This window comes from Saccostrea cucullata, unplaced genomic scaffold (assembly GCF_032062105.1).
Source record: "Saccostrea cucullata isolate Sc308-1 unplaced genomic scaffold, CSIRO_AGI_Scuc_v1 ctg403, whole genome shotgun sequence".
In the NCBI taxonomy this organism is placed as follows: domain Eukaryota; kingdom Metazoa; phylum Mollusca; class Bivalvia; order Ostreida; family Ostreidae; genus Saccostrea; species Saccostrea cuccullata.
Genome location: NW_026932593.1, coordinates 250,600 through 268,801, shown reverse-complemented (window position 1 = coordinate 268,801; position 18,202 = coordinate 250,600). Strand labels below are relative to the sequence as shown.

Below are 18,202 nucleotides of genomic sequence, written 5' to 3'. Positions count from 1 at the left end.
CTAATTAATACAACTTTATATTATGCGAATCAAAGAATTTCATTAAAAAAGGAATGACTACATCAAGTATATGGGTTATTGTTGCATTGAATAAGCAAAGCAAAGGAATTCAGGAGGAAAGTCGTTTGAATTCCAGGACTGTCTAAAAAGACGCAGGTTTCAAAAATGCTCATTTACTTTCTTTTTTAATTCCACGTATTCCTTTTTATTTAAAAGCAAACCTTCATAGAAAACCCATGAAGATATTATTAGAATACAGTCATGTTTAACATCTCTCAGTGGGCATTTTTTATGTTTAGGATATTAAAAATACATTTAAAATAAGTATCTATTTTCTTTTTAAAGTGTATTTTTGTCTTTTTAAAACATTTTGGAAAAAAAAACAAAAATAACTGACTATTTCCTCTACTTTCTTTTCAAGTTATACTTTCAGAAAATAGAACAAGTAATACCGAAAAAAGACGTACTTTCGTTATTTCAATTTAACGAATTTCATCATTTAGTTCAAACATAGCATGTAACCAGTCGAAGCAAGGTAGGGTTACTTCCACAACTTACACGTACTTCTTAATCCATATTTAGATAAACATGTATGTACAATTCTCTAAGATTAGATATTTACTAACAAATTAATTGCATTAAAATGCATGAATAATTCATATAAATTAGCAATTATTAATAATTTGGATTGCAATCTTAGTTGATATGTAAACAGAAAGAGGTTTAGAAAATAAAATACAATGTGATTAAATGTCAATTGCAATGTCAAAATGATCCGATGACATTTCACTTTGCATAACTTAAACTGTTAATATCATCTTAGGAATATTTTAGACAAAATGGAAATTGATTTTCAACTACATACGGTTTTGGACCAAATCCATGGCACGATGAGATGCAAAGTAGTTCATTGTGAAGAACAGGTACATGTAGTTGTGAGAACAGATGTATATGTGTATTAATTAAAACCAATACAAATTCTCCTTGGGGGACAAGGCACGAAAAAAGGGGGAATGTCCATCTTTTTTCCGAATATAGATGATTACTGTAGTTACATATAGATTTCATTAAGGTGTTGGTTCCTCACTTTTTATTGCTGTATAATCAAAGACAGGTAAATTTTAGCATTTGGAAAGAACAAAAAGTTTTTGAAAATTATCCCCAACACACCCTCACTCACACACACCTACGTCTGCTTGTACCAGACACACACACCCTCTCTCGAACGCACATAGGAAATAAAATTTTTGAGTTTACACATTGTAATTTTTTTCTTAAGTATTTTGAAGGAAGATTCCTTCTTTAAAACACCTAAAAGTTACATTAAATGAAAATACATTTATTATAACAAAACATTATTGTTTTCTTTTACATGTATAAGGTGTTCTACAGTTCTAGTAAGTAACTTGATGAACTGTTCATGTAACACTTAAATGTGCTTACTTGTAGTAGTTAATGTACTTCATTATATTCTTCAAACAGGCAAAGTTTAACTTTCAAAGATGTTTCCATGTTGTATGTGCGTCCTGTATACAGAATTCCAAAGGCTTTGTTGTTGATGTTAAGGGTTCAACGATAGATGTTTTCTTTTGTCCCCTGTGCATGATTTTGTATAAAAGACACTCATCCTGGATAACACCAGAAGTTTTTTTTTCGGAATCTTGTTCGAAGTAGTAAATATTGCTAACAGATGCCTGTAATTGAAATTATTTTACAAAGAAGCATTATAAAAAAAAAATATGAAAAAAAGTTGGCGAACTTTAGTGCAAAAAATATCAAATAAGTTTAAAGGAATGAATCGATTTAAATCATTAAATGTACAACAAATAAATAAGAAAAACAACCAACAGAGGTGAACATATTTTTAAATTCTTGAATGTTTTCATTAACTTTTTTATTAATCTTTTTTTTAATTTTATATTTTTATTGTATTTTAAAAAATAAATTCATTATTTTTTGTAGTTGTATTGCATGAGATGTTGCAAACAGGAAGTAAGTATTATAAAGTGAAGAAACTGTTAGAAAGAATGATAAATAGCAGAAAATTTATCCAATAATAATCGGATCAGTGATGTTTATTTCACCAGATGATATCTAAATGATATATCTAATATATCTTCACGCACCAGGTACTGAGTAATTTACATAAAAATATGCAGTTTACTTTGATATGAATTCATGCATATCTTATTTTAAGGCAGTCCACAGAGGAACCTGTGGCCATTTACTTTGCTTGAAGTGTATCATAAGAGTTGAAAAAGATATTACACAGAGAGTGTGTAATGTTCTTAGATGTACGACAGTGATCAGTAGGGATGATGTACAACATTCATATCAGCAGGCGGCAGTCACCGAGGTACGTATATTTTTTTGAAAATTTCCTCAAAACTTCAAAACATGTAAGCCGTCTTCATGATACTATAGTCACTTAGCCCTTAAATAAAATTGTAAGACTTTTATGTATACTTTTATTCATGCCTCTTAGAATTAAAACTAAGGCTGTGGTTGAGTTTAATTAATATATATATAATATTTTTTAAAAAATCCTTAACCAGTTTAGAATTTTCTTTTCATTCCTATAGAGCAAACAAACTGTTTACACACTTACAATTAACATTGACTCTCTTTGATTGAGGTTACAGTCAAGACACAACATTTATATCCTCTGAATATTTTCCCCTTTATTTCTCAAGACGACCATTGTTGTTTATCAGTCAGTAAAAACACTAAGCAAATCACCTGTACACATTTGTTAAGCAGTGACCCTTACATCAATGGAACGTACAATGACGTACAAATTAATAATACAATGCTTAACTTGCCGAATCCCACTACTTTCGACAGATATATAAATATGAAAATAATGCATATTTTGTTGGTATGTATGGGAGGTAACAGCTGCGATTGCAGAAAAAATTACATACGCCTTTTTTTTCTGCAACAGCTGGAACATTTATCCCTATACTAACGGCTATGCATAGCTATACGGCGTTCCTTCTCACCACATCGCCAAACTTCAGAGAGTACAAAATACTGCTGCAAGACTAATCACACGCTTCAAAAGATCCGATCGAATAACTCCAATTCTAATCCAACTCCAATGGCTCCCAGTTGAATATAGAATCCAATATAAAATCCTTCTGTACACTTTCAAATCCATTCATAGCCTTTCTCCAGTCTACATGGGAGATGGCATAACTGTTTACAACCCGCCACGATCACTGCGTTTAGAATCCGCACATCTTCTCTAGGTACCTCGGACACGCACTAAAACATACGGAGACCGTCGTTTAGACAAGACCGCATCTAGTCTCTGGAACTCACTGCCTTTTAACCTTAGAGAATGCGCTTCACTGCCTTGTTTTAAAAAGGGTCTTACAACTCACCTTTTTAAGCTAGCCTTTTATCTATGATTCTCTTTTAAATATAAATATCGTTTTATGATTGGACAGTGACATCATGACAAATTTTATTTACATGTATGTATATATGTATTTTTTAATCACTATCTCTTTGATATATTTTTAAAATTTTTTAATTGTAAAGCGCTTTAGAGGACTCAAATCAATAGAGCGCTATTATAAATTTTATATTTCAATTACAAAACTAAGAATCCAAAGAAATCATTTTCTTGCGTACATGTAACTCCTTATTATGGTATAGATAATGCCTTCTGATTTTAAAAAATGGCATGTTTGTTAATGTTGCAGAATAGCCTCTTAGGTCGAAGAATGTTGTTTCTATCATAATTGCTAAAATTATTGGACAATTCTAATTTTGTGATGGATAAAGAAGATATTGACTTGTTGATTACCAGCGGAACCTATTCTCAAGTACATGAATTATGTATAATTCAGCTGTAATTACACTCTTTTAAAACTAAATGAAGTATTTCTATAATTTCAGATGTGGACATTACTTAAAATTCCAAAGAATCAAGAATGCAACATTTTTTGTAAAAAAAAAGGTAAATGTTATCATTGTTATTGATTCAATACAAAAGGGATAGCATATTCCACAAAGATTGAGATTTTAACTAGCTTTATGGTTAAAAACGTCTAAAGGGAGCTTTTCGTTTATACATATGTCTGACCTTAGGGGCTTATGTACAGAAAATCAATCAGTTAAAAAAATTAGTTCCTGGGTGAAAAAACACAAGGGACGACGCCATTTTGATACCATCTCGCTTCATCAGCTATTTTCTCGCTTAAATTGTTAAACTAGACACACAAGCCAGTTCATATCCCTTAATGTTTTTTCTTGAAGGTCTTACTTGCAGTTTTAATCTTCCTTTGTTTACATGTGACGTAGTGTCACTCGGTTTGTCCCAAGACTTTACTATTAAAATGAAGGTTAAAGTAAAGTCGTACCCAAACTGAAATATTTGAATATTTTATTTTTATTGGTAAACCCAGATGCTTTCATTTTATCAATAACTGTTATTTTATTTCTTTGCTCTTCTGTTTGAAAGTATTTTGGCTTCACATTTTTTCCAAAATTTGTTCAATTTGGACTGAATCTTGGGATTCTATTAGTCACGTGTCAAACTTTCGTTTTCTGCAGAAGCCAAAGAGTTGCCAATTTTGGATGTTTACGTGATAAATTGACTAAGACTGTAAATGTTAACAAAGAAAGATTAAAACTGCAAGTAAGACCTTCAAGAAAAAAAAACGTTAAGGGATATGATCGAACTGGCTCGTGTGTCTAGTTCAACAATTTAAGCGAGAAAATAGCTGATGAAGCGAGGTGGTATCCAAAATGGAGTCCTCCCTTGTGTTTTTTTTTCTCTCCGAGGTACTAATTTTTTTAACTGATTTATTTTCTGTACACAAGACCCAGTGGCCTGACGTTTCATTTGACCGAATGGATTATCACTAGTTCATAAGGGCAAGGTAATTAATTTGAAAGATTCAATGAACCTAGATTTGTAATGCTGCGCTATGAATATGGCGCGGCATACCGGTAAATTAATCAAGCCTAAAATGCCTAAAAACCTTAATGCATATTTTTCAAAGCTATTCAACTGCATCAACATTTTTGACCATGACTTTTCTTTCACACCATATTTCTTTAAAACCACATTTGGTTTTTACATGTAACTGAATCCCAAAGAAATATATAAAAGATATTTTTATTCAGCTCTTTATACATGAAGTTATAAATATTGATTAGAACTATTTAATGGCATCGGTATATTTGATCTTGACCTTTTCTCTGACCTTGAATTCGAATTTGTGTTTAGCATAATTTCGAAGAAAGTGTTCAAGGAATTTTATCACACATCATATTGATCAGAGATATCCAATAGTAAATGTATAATCATCATTTTTGCCCTTGACTTTTTCTTTACCTTGACTTAAAATCTATATTTAGCGTGGTTTCAAAACACTTCATTTACTGAGCTGTACATATTGAGATTTAATTTTTATTAGTTCTTCCTTTTTTTCACCTCGGCCTTTCATTTGACCTTGACATTCTTTTCTTATTTTTGGGGATGGGGAGGGGGGGGGGGGCTCAAAGAAACTATTCCAGATTTTTTTTATGTAAACTTTGGTTTGACTTGATACTTTTTTGGTGAAAATATATCAACTTTCTCCAATTTGTTTTTTAACTTGACCCTCCGAATGACCTTGATTTGACTATTTATTGTGTATTTAACTCAGTTTAAAGAATAAATCAAGATACGAGGGTTGTTCAATATATTATGTCCTGAACTGTATGACATACAATACAGATATCATATGACATTAAACTTGACTTCCTCTCATTATTGAATCTTTACTGAATTTATAACAGTTTATGTGACCATTTTCGTATTCGGAGAGACAGTAGTCTTGAAAACAATTTGTTTGCAAAAAAATATCGAAAAGTTTATTAGAGGAAGGACCCAGAATCAGGCATCCACTAGCTTATATAGTAGAACATTGATATTTATTCGTTATTATTCAATAGTGTAGTTTTATCGTGACGTCATAATCGCTTTTCCGGACCTCTCTATAGGCTGATGTGAGTATGGGAGTACTTGACCTAGCTGCAAACAGTGCGTTATAAAATATGCTAAATAGATGTATAAATTTCGAAAAAAAAATATTTGATAGTAAGAGATTTGCAGTCTCTAACGTATTAGCCAATCAAAAATATTTCACTCCTATTAAGATGGAGGTTGTGTGACATATAAAAATATAGTTTCCTAATTTATTTATTTTCACATCAATATGCTAATAAGTTATTCGCAGAAGTACATTTTCTGCTTTCTCATTAGTTCTTTCCTTAAAAGGCCCTGCTGATATGAAAAAAAATATTTTCTGACCTCTATGAAATATGTTCTGTTTTTTAGTGTTACAGTGTATGTGTATTTACATAATTGAACGAATTAATTAATTTATTCTGCATATAGTGAGCTCTCTTATCGTGCCTTGTATAAATTTCCATATATGTGGGACATGATTGCCTAGCCCAGAGTTAGTAATGCAACATGAGAAATTGTATAAGTGAATGAATAACGATGAAAATACGAGGGCTGTTTAATAAATAATGTCCAAGGTGCTCAGAAAGAAGCAAAAGACGTTTTTCAATGATTTACTCTTAATTATTTAACTTAGACGTTGCGCACGGTGTTGGTACTATAATATCTATCTCTTTATGTCGCAAAGAAATTGGCGGTTTCGCGATGTCATATTTACTTTAAATTAAAAATAAAATCATTTATGTTATCTAAAGTAATGAATAATTCTCAAAATTTTCTTTTAAATAATTTTGAATTATTTTAACTATGATGAGGAGTTACTCAGTATTGGTCATTTACGGCGAACTTCCCGTGTCCGACGTTACATCAATTATTGTTCGCGCAAATTAAAGGTATGAAAAAATGCACTTACAATTCTCTGAATTAAATTAAATTCAGGGGGTACAATAAAATATATGCATTCTTTAAGACATTGTTGAGTTTTTGGCATCATTGTATCAATTTCATGAATTTAGACTGGATCTACAGTGCGTAATTAAAATGTCTAACAGTAAGAAATCGTTTCCTTACACTGACATTAGCCGAAATGGAGATGTGTACCAGACATAAATCCCAGACAAATATTAATTTTGGTGGATAAACTTTTAGTACATATTTCTTAGATTAATTAAATTGATACATTTTATATTACTTTTCCAACGTAAATATTAGGAAGGCTTTCTTAAGTGTAGCCATTTTGTTATGCACGCACAAGTCACTGTATTGTTACTAAATATGTCTCAGTAACATATCAAAAATAGATAAAATAATGTAAGATATAAAGCAATCATGTATGGAGCTTGAAAGAACATTCAATGTTGCATTTAAACATTACACAATCTTTACAGTAATGGTCTACATGAATGAAATGCAAGCATCAATAAAAGTGTAGCCATTTTGTCACAGGTACGAAAAACGTCATTTTACGCAATGCCTACATATGACGTCGGGAGCGTCAAGGTATTATTGCCATGGCTTTTTTCATGCAGGTCCGTAGTACCAGCTCACATGTATTTGCGGACATGCAGGAACCCCCCCACCCCCACCCCCATCCCATCCCCACCCCAACCCCGATATTCGACCCCGGAGCTTGTTGATTTTTTCACAAATTATATTTATTACACTTCATCATCATGTGTACACGTACCAAAGGAAAAAAATTATGAAAACCCCAAAATGATATCGTTCCACAAAAAATGCCCTACTAAACGAAGTATGCATTATAAGAGCCCCACCCCCCTTTATCACCAAAAAAGAAAAAAGATTTTAGAATTTTCGTGATCAACCAGATTTTCAGTTATGGTGAAATGTCTCCATCTCTCCTTTTTTTCATCCCCTCAATATATTAATTTGATACCTTTTTTTTTACTCAAAATGACACCAGTTCCATTGAAACGTAGGAAGTATAAAAATGTTAACTCTCATTTTTTTCTCTATACACCCAAAGCGCAACTATTTAGAAATAAAAGACTTGTAATGACTAAACTGAAAAAATATTGAGGTTGAAAGGGAATCTCCTTATAAGACACACAAGTGAAAAAAATAGAAAGAAGAATATTCACTGAGTGCCTTTGGCATTTCATATTCACTGAGTGCCTTTGGCATTTCAGTAATTAAATTTTATTATTAAGATTTATTAAAAAACATCAAAATGTTTCAAAAAAGAAGGTTCAAACATTGAACATTATGTGCCCTTTTATTATTATTTTTTTTTATACTTTTGAAAAATAAAGTATGCATGTATAAGGTTCAAAACGTTTCAACAACGTTATGACTTTTTAACGTTATTTTGACGTAACGTCAATGTGTACCAACACCGTGCGCAACGTCTTAATATTAATCTCTTTTAATCAAAACACATGCCCGTATTATTTTTATCCAATTTCTGATTGTTTTTAGAACTCAGTTTTGGGTATGACCCTTAGTAAGCTGGAAAATGGTAGATCCAATGATTTCATGGACTTGTTTTTCCTTCTTTAAGGTGTTTTTTCAAGTTTGGAAATAGAAACAAGTCAAAAGGTCAAAGATCTGGCAAATATTGTACATGTGAAAGAACATTAACTTTCTGTTTATGCCGAAAACCCCTTTACTCTTCAGGGCTTGCGTGTTTGGACGTTGTCATGAAGAAATTCCTGATTCTGGATCCATTTTGCAAACAATTTGCTTTCTGGACTCCTCCAGAAATTAAACGAATTTGAACAACAATACCACTAATATTTAAGAAAACTGCATTCTGTCTTTGTGCTTTTGTAATTCTTTGCTCTCGCCAAACCTTCGCTATATTTGTCAAGTACATCTTATGGTACATTTAATTGTTTCGAGGATTTTAAGCAATAGATTTAAGTTCCATTATCTGTTTGAAAATATAAAAAAAAACTTGGGTAACTCCAATTACTGATAATTAAAAAAAAAAAAGGTAAGACATTTGTACACGCTGTCGTTTTCACTCATTTTTCAAAATATAGGGTGACCTTTGAGTACTAAGCTTTTTTACAGTCAAACATTTCTTCAAGAAAGTGTAAACTACCCCTGATATGATGTCTATAAAATTTTCTATGTGTTTTAAAGTCCATTCTACACCATCAAGTATTATTTTTTTAAATTTGGCAAACAGCATGTAAGTTGTTAATTGTTAATTTTTTGTTGGCAAGGACGGTACCCATTTTTGATGCTCATTATATAATTTTTATCATTGGAATCCACCTGCTCATTTGTCTATAAAACAGGCATTGGTTGCTGTAAAAGTCACAAATTCCAGTGAATATTTCTTTGGGATTTTTAACAAGTTTTACAGCAGCTTTGATGAAGCTTATATTTTCACTCTAGTTTACCGATTATTTACCATTCATTTATAATGCAGTGTCTTGAATAGCCCTTGTTTCCCAGCTTGTCACAATGAAACTCTGTGATGAAAAGTGGTCATATAAACTATTATAAATTCAGTAAAGATTCCATTATGAGAGGAGGTCAAGTTTAATCTTATATGATATCTGTATTGTATGTCATACAGTTCAGTCATTATTTATTGAACAGTTCGTAATTAGACACAATTCCGAATCCCAAATTTATGCTATTTCAAAGAGGATTTCGAGAAAAATTGATAAACATTATCGTTTTGAGAGAACAATTTGTATACATGTAGTTTGTGCAAAAATATGGTTAGAAACTCCCAAATTGTAACTGGTTGTCTTTTTTTGATACTGGAAATGCAGTTAAAATATTTTTATTCATTTTGTCTACATCATTATTTTAGAAAATTACACAGAAAGTTAATATTTTAACACAAAATATTTGTATTGCAACCTTGAAACAGTGGTACTGTAGACCCCCGACAGTGGCATAAACCTAAGTTGGCCTTCGGCTTCAGTTTTCGCGATCTTACTGTGAAATAAATTCTGAAACAATGCCATTCAACTTATCTATGGTTTTCAACAGCAGCACATCACTATCTCTGTACAAAGATTTACATTGTACAAATTAATTTGGGAAATTATACAAGAGGCCCATGGGCCTTATAGGTCACCTGAGCATTATGCAACAACTTTCCAGTCATTGAATTTGATTCATATTTTAAGCCAGATGCTATGGCATTCACAATTTTGAAAGAGCTGGCGGTCCATTGGTCATCATAACTATACAATTAACAGTTGCTTAGTTTGGTTACTTAATGCCCATAGCCAGGGTAGGGGAACAAAAAATGCATTTCAACTAATCAGTAATATTCAGCAATAATCAGTAGTGTCCCTACCACACATGAACCCCTGACCCACACATTGCACAATTTTTGTACAGGCATTCTTGCTTTTCAAAAATATTTGATTAATACCAAGGAGCAGGTTTCAAACAATTCATTATATATCATATTTTCAGTATATACATACACCCCCCCCCCCTCTATGGAACCCCTGACCCTGGGGCCTTGAAATTCACAATTCTGGAAGATTATCATAACTATATAGGTAGTTCATCTGCTTAATACCCAGAAGCAAAGAAGAAAATTATCAAAGATTTCATGTATTTGCACTATATAATCAATAGAGCCCCTCCCTAACACCAGAATCCCTGACCCTGGGGCCATAAAATTTATAATTTTTAAAGAGGCATTCTTGCTCAACATAACTATATAGGTAGTTCATCTGCTTAATACCCAGGAGCAAAGAAGAAATTTTTTAAAGATTTAATGTATTTTCACTATATAATCAAAAGAGCCCCGCCCTAACACCAGAACTCCTGACCCTGGGGCCATAAAATTCCTGATTTTGGTAGAGGCACTCTTGCTCATCATAACTATGCACTTAGTAAGTTTATTTAATACCTAGGAGTTGAGAAGAAGATTTTCAAAGAATTCATGTATTTTCACTATATAATAAATAGAGCCCCGCCCTAACACCAGAACCCCTGACCCTGGGGCCATAAAATTCACAAATTTGGTAGAGGCACTTTTTTTCATCATAACTATGTACTTAGTTAGTTTATTTAATACGAAAGGAGCAGAGAAGAAGATTTTTAAAGATTTAATGTATTTTCACTATACATAATCAATAGAGCTCCACCCTAACACAAGAACCCCTGACCCTGGAGCCATAAAATTCACAATTTTGGTAGAGGCACTCTTGCTTATCATAACTATGCACTTAGTTAGTTTATTTAATACCCAGAAGCAGAGAAGAAGATTTTCAAAGAATTCATGTAGTTTCACTATATAATCAATAGAGCCCCGCCCTAACACCAGAATCCCTGACCCTGGGGCTAAAAAATTCACAATTTTGGTAAAGGCACACATAACTATGCACTTAGTTAGTTTATTTAATACCCAGGAGCAGAGAAGAAGATTTTCAAAGAATTCATGTAGTTTCACTATATAATCAATAGAACCCCGCCCTAACACAAGAACTCCTACCCTGGGGCCATAAAATTCACAATTTTGGTAGAGGCACTCTTGCTCATCATAACTATGTACTTAGTTGGTTTATTTAATGCCCAGGAGCAGAGAAGAAGATTTTCAAAGAAATAATGCATATTCACTATATACTTATTTAGCCCCGCCCTAGCACTAGAACCCCTGACCCCAGGGCCATGAATTTCACAATTTTGGTAGAGGACTCGATGCTGATTACAATCACGCAAACAGTTTGACTGCTTGATGTCCAGGAGTAAAGAAGAAGATTTTTTAAGATTTCATTAATTTTAGTGGTTTTGGCCCCACCCCTCAGGCCCCAGGAGATCAGGGATAATGAAATTCAAAAATTCTGTTTCCTTTTACCCATAGATGCTTTGTGCCAAGTTTGGTTGAAATTGGTTCAGTGGTTGCAGAGAAGAAGCTGAAAATGTTCAAATGTTAACGCACAACGCACGACGCACGACGACGGACGAAAACGGATAGCAATAGGTCACCTGAGTTTACTCAGGTGACCTAATAATAAAATAAATATGTACTCAATGCATGGTCAAAATACATTTTTACTAACCCAGGATGACATATATTGACCTCAGATACATGTAGAATATCGACCTCTTGCTAGCGCACTCGGTTGATATAATCCATGTATCTTTGGTCAATATCTGCCATCCTGGGTCATTATAAATACATATTTACCTACATTGAGTCCATAAATTAATAAATATATGAAAGATAGAATCAAATTCATCTTAATTATTTATGCAATTCTCTATATTCCTGCACATCTCGCTGACAACTGTTTGCAACACTCTACTTGTGAAAATATAGGAAATAGGCAGATGCATCTTGGGGCCTTGCTTGCCATGTATTAAAATTTATGTCATTTGAAAATATTTTCCTCACATTTTGGAAAAAAAAAACAGGCAAACTATTTGCAGGCAGTGGCGGATCCAGGTATTTCTTAGCGGGAGGGTGCAGTAGAAGGCGGGGGGGGGGGGGGATCTCTCGGCTATACTGAAGCGCAAGAGGGTCTAAGGTAATGTCATCTTGGGATTCCGGGGGCTGACAAGTTTTTATAAATAAGAGATGCTTTTTCCTTGATTTTAGGATAATGGACATATAAATTTTAATTACAAAAATTTAAGGGAGGGGGGCGCACCAGCCCTGGATCCACGTTTGGCATGGGTATAATGAACAATTTAAATTATTAACCCTTGTAGTGTTGTGTCTGGTATTAGAGAAGGACTTAGTTGGTTCAACATTAAAAATATATGACGCATTTAATTTTTTTTTCCCTGGAAATCTAATTTCTATCTGTTAAAATTATTTTTTGAGAAATACATGTAAGCCATACATCTAATTGGGAAGTTTATATCTCGTACGTGAGAATTCTGCCCCCAACCCCCAACCCCCACCCCCTTTCTGGGTTGGGCTTAATTTGATTAGTCATGTATTGAAAATAAAAGGCGTAATAATGCCTTTTGGAAATGCGTAATAAGGCTTTTAAGAATAGAAAGGTGTAGTTAACATTACGCCAATTCAAAAGGCATTCTAACGCTTTTATTTCGCGCTATAACGCCTTTGAAATGTTTTTTTTTCTGTAGATTGATCCTAATAGGCTTTCGTAATATTCAACTCCAATGTTTAAAGTAAATCTTACATCGTCATATTTTTCATTTACATATATTTAATGATCAGTCATTATTTAATTGCATTTTGTATTTTACTTGAATCATTTACTTTTTAGTTACATCTCTGTAGAATTGAACGTCTTTTTATTCTCTAGGCTGTCCTTGTACTGAAATCCTGTAGACATGGATACTGTTACTCCTGCATTCATGCAAAATTGATGAAACGAATTGAACCAAGTCTTAGTGGACGTGGTGAAAGAGTATTCCGGTGTCAGGAGACACTTTGTCCAACGAAAATAAGCGAAAAAGTGTTGGAACAGTATTTATCGCTTTTGTCAACTACAGCTTTAACGGTATTTTTCACTCAAAAAAAAAGAGGCAAATATGGGGGGTTTATTTTAAAGAAAGTATTGTTCATTCTCCAGAAATAAAGATGGCATATTTTTACCATCTTACACAATGAGTCCAGATGCACCAAAATGAACACATAAATTTACTTATTAGGAAGATTAACCCCCACCCCACCCACCCACCAATCTCCATGTTCCCGTGAAATTTTAGTAAATCCCTTTTTTCAAGTTTGAACTGCGAACGATAGCATTGTTCTGCCGCCTATCTCCAAGTGAAATTTCAAAATATAATATATTTTAATGGTTTTTCATAACTATATGGACATTTACGTGAATTTTCATTAAACATAACTTATTTGGAAAAAAAAAAACAAAGAGAGATAACTCTATAATTTGTGTAAATATTACATTTTTCACTAAAAAATCAACGGAAATTTAAAACATATCACTCCAACACCCCCATCCCCGTGAAACAAAAATAATTCATTATTATGGGTTTTATGTTATTTTGTTATTTTACAAATTCATACAAAAGCTTTTGTTGTTGCACTGGGGGACATGCGTATTTGAAAATCTGACAATGGTGGAAAAAAAGAGGTAGAGCCACTATGGGCCTTATTTGGCCCTGGGAATTTCTGAAAATTAAAAACCACTGAGTTTAGTTTGCAAATGAGGTATTTATCACTTGGACTGTTGGTGGCCACGTATCTATTAATTGTGACGTAATTTCACATCTAGTCAATGCATTATAACGTCATAAAATGCGTCATTTTCCTCATATCCTGTAAATTCCTTTGAAAATGACCTAAAGTTGAAGCGTTTTTTTAATATTTCATATAGAGCACGACCTCTGATCCAAAATATGCCAATACATAATGAAACTCCTATTTCTGAAGATCAAAAATATGTTTTATTTTTGGATCGTGGGCTGTGCTCCTATTTTAGTTTTTTGCTGAAGGTAGTCAAATTCGCATTTTTTTCTGCAAATTTCAAGAACGTTGCAACTTCTCAAAGCCTGTTTTCAAATATTTGGATTCTTAAAACGAAATTTCATTGTAGAACATGAAAGCCCCAAGTGTTTATTTTATTTTGATATATGAAAATGGAAAGAGGGTGATAGTTAATTAATTGATATAAGTACAGGGCCATTTTATGCATAAGATTGCTCTTTCAACCTTCTTTATGAAGATATTGTAAATAAGAGCATAAATGTTTTTGAAATGGTTTGAAAATTATTTGTCTCTTGATAATGTACGCTTCAAACACCATTCAATGGTCATTTATATTGAATTATGTGTGTAAAATATAGGCGGGAATCACTGAAGAGTTGCATGTAGCGTGCTGGTTCTTTCATGTCGATATTCTTTATCGAAAGTCAGACTTACAGGGCATGTACATTTAGTGCAAAAAAAGGAATAGATAATCTCAACTTAGATTTCAGTAAAAGGACTATTATATATGATATATAAAAGGATACAATGTCTTCAGCAGGTCATACTTAATTGAGAATTATTGTGAAAATAGATGTATATGATTACTCATAAAAATATTAATATCTTCAACAGGTCATACTTAATTGAGAATTATTGTGTATTATTATTAGATGCATATGAATACTCAAAAAAAATATTAAATTAATTAATTTATAAAGCTGACTTTATGATCCAATGATTAAAAGGATTTCTTGTTTTCATTAATTACTCTATATGAAGCATTATAATTTACCCACATGGGCCAGTAACATGCTAAATTTGAATTTACGTATTGACTATATATATATAATATATACAAATGTATATATATAGTCAATACGTAAATTCAAATTTAGCATGTTACTGACCCCTGTGAATTTACCTGCATTCATCGCGATTTTTCTAATTCAGGCAGCGTTTTTTCTCGAAATTTCAACTGAAGAGTGGTACAAATGTGAAAATAAAAGTGACGCTGAGGTAAGTTTTCTTTTTAGGATTCTGCAATTAATTTTTTTTTCCTTAAAAAGTAATATATTTCTACGCATTATGTTGGTATAAAATATTGAAATGCCTCCTGAATTTCGGGTCTCTTCGTCACCTATCAAAATGACAATTTTAATAAAAATGAACCCCTCCATAAAGGTTAAGGGTGGTATCCAAATAAGGAACAGAAATTGCCTACTGACAACATAGCAATATACTTTAACTGGACCCTTGACAACAATTTACTTCAGCGTTGGATTTACTTACCTTATCAAACATATGTGACTCAAAAGAGGCATACAAGCATAAGGGTACATGTACAGCGAAAGATGCTAAGATGTGGGCAAATTTTGCCCTTTTTCCTTTAAAAGAAATTCTCGATGCATTGATTTATGATTAATATGACTGTACATTTTCATGTTGGTATACCATCCTGATTAATTATAAAATGCCATTCCTTCTGCTGTAAAAAAATGTTGCAAGTAAAAAGTCTGTTAATTTTAGCTCAAGTGTGGTTTCCTGATCACCGTTGTCTTTCGTCCGTTTGTCCGTCCATCCGTCTGTAAACTCACATTTTGTCCCCGCTGAATGTGAGTGATATTAATTTCGGTCTGTCTGTCCATCCGTTCGTCTAGCTGTAGTTCTGTCTGTCTGTTACACTTTCGTTTCCAAGCGATATCTCGAGAAGCCTTTGAGTTTATTTGAGCTTTTTGATGCAGTGAAATTCACCCATAAACTACCTATGGCCTGAGGAAAATCCTTATTGATTTTGTGGTCAAATGTCAAAGGTCATGGTCAGAATTTCAAAATTTCTGTCTGTTTTAACACTTTCGTTTTGGCGCGATATCTCGGGAATCTTTTGAGCTTTTGCAATGAAACTTTATACAACAACTCCCTTTGTCCTAAGGTAGATCTCGCTTGATTCTGAAGTCAAAGGGTCAAAGGTCGAGGTCGTAATTTTAAACATTCTGTTTTTGTGTCTAAAACTTTCATTCGAAGATAAAGGGGCAGTGACGCAATTAATTTTCAAGGAGTACTTTTGATCAATGTTATCCAAACGCGCCGCCAACCCACACGAATATAATAATATATTGTATTGATTGAGATTATTTTACCCTAATGATAAACAAAGGACATAACATACTAAAGTTTAACTAGGTATAGAAATTGTTTATAATCATTACTTTGGAATAATTTTTTTTTACAATTATAGAAAGTACATAAAACACAAACTTGTCAAGACAAACAGTTGCCACGTTAACTGAGACAAGCATATTTGAGGTAATTAAAAAAGACAAAATCAAAATGATAACGTTATGATATCGGAAGTAGGAAGTCCAAAGAAGAATCAAAGTAATGCTTGTTAAGGCAGATGTAAGATCATGATCAGAGTCGAGTTAGAACATTTTGTGTTCTTCGTCTTTTAAAGAGACCTTGCAAAACTTTAATTTTAAATGATAAAGAAAATGAAAAGACAGTGATGGGTCCGTGTAACACTTAACAATTCAAATGTTTAAAATTATTTAGAGTTTTAGAATGTTAATATAATAGTTCAAGTTTCTAATTTTCAAAAACTCAAACTGATTACTTATATTAGAAATTTAATATTTTAGTTGAAAAAACTAAACTTTCAAATTTCCAAACAGGTTTTAACATTTTGAGTTTTTATATTTTAACCTTAAATATTCAGAATTCAAATTTCCAAAAACAAAGGGGGAGTTTCGTTAAGGCCGTTTTGCGGCCCCTCGAGAAATGTTATGAAATTGTGATATGTTGTAGATAAATGTCTTATCTTCCTAAAAATATGAAAATAATTTATACTGCACATTTTCTGGTCACGTGATAAATTAAAGTTTAAGTACACCCCCTTCCCTTCATTTTAGGAGTAGGCATATTTAAAACGGGATACTGAAGTTTTTTCAACGTCAAATCATAAATGAAATGTGATAAATGTGAATAAAGACATCAAATAACCAATTTCTATATTAATTTTACAGAAAATTAATAAAATTTATTTTATGTGAATGTTTTTTAAATTGCAAGATTTTTCTCGACTTTTAATTGTAACTTTTCTTTAAAAGAGGGAGAATTTAACTTATAAAACATATATATACAGTATAGACAGAAACATTTACAAGAGGAATTTACTGACAGTTTATATTTGAATATAATAATCAATTTATAACAGTTTTCCCGTACGTAGGGAAGAAAATGTAAAAAAAAAAATAGACATGAGATAGATCAACTTTGAGTGTAATTTACAGTTGTTTAGAACTGTTTGCAATAAATTTTCGTCAACTAAAGTTATAGCGCAAATTTTATTGTGAAATTATACAGTAATATTATTGAATTTAATTTTTAATCATGCTTTGAAAAACAAAAGGATTTCCGTACGATTAAAGAAATGCAAGTACACATTTATATTATTTTAAAAGTATATTCAAAAGAATCGCAATTGCAATGCTCATTGTATTTTAATGTATAAATAATATTTTAAAAAATCAATATATTTTATCAAGATAGCAATTATTAGTCCCCTACCGGTAAAACCAGAGGGACTACAGGTATAGTTTCCGTATCGTCTGTTTAGCTGTCCGTCCCTCTGTCTGTCAGTCTGTCCCATTTGGTTTTCCGCACTTTTCTCTACAATCGCTTGCTTGCAAACTTTGATAAACTTGTTTTTAGTATTAATATGATTTTTTTTACCTTGGGGGGGGGGGGGGGTTGTCAATTTTTTTCCCAAAATGCTTGTAAATATTGTGCTAAGTTAATGAGTTAATGAGTTAACCTCGATCAGTAATAGATCATATTTGTATTTTGTTTCGCTTCAATGATTTTTCTTTTTGCGGAATTATTAAATT

General features: G+C 32.3%; 1 protein-coding gene across 2 annotated transcripts in view; it reads left to right on the top strand.

The window, feature by feature from the left end:
• Nucleotides 1–23: 23 nt before the first annotated feature.
• The window catches only part of LOC134235515 (uncharacterized), a 61,143-nt gene continuing 42,964 nt past the window's right edge, over nucleotides 24–18,202 (top strand). For both annotated transcript variants that reach the window (XM_062717649.1, XM_062717648.1), the window contains exons 1-8: nucleotides 24–535; nucleotides 824–923; nucleotides 1,483–1,673; nucleotides 1,963–1,992; nucleotides 2,198–2,356; nucleotides 3,907–3,965; nucleotides 13,191–13,389; nucleotides 15,270–15,335. In XM_062717649.1, coding sequence (XP_062573633.1) covers nucleotides 1,972–1,992; nucleotides 2,198–2,356; nucleotides 3,907–3,965; nucleotides 13,191–13,389; nucleotides 15,270–15,335 — 504 coding nt within the window. In that variant the 5' untranslated portion in view covers nucleotides 24–535; nucleotides 824–923; nucleotides 1,483–1,673; nucleotides 1,963–1,971. The remainder of the gene's footprint in view (nucleotides 536–823; nucleotides 924–1,482; nucleotides 1,674–1,962; nucleotides 1,993–2,197; nucleotides 2,357–3,906; nucleotides 3,966–13,190; nucleotides 13,390–15,269; nucleotides 15,336–18,202) is intronic.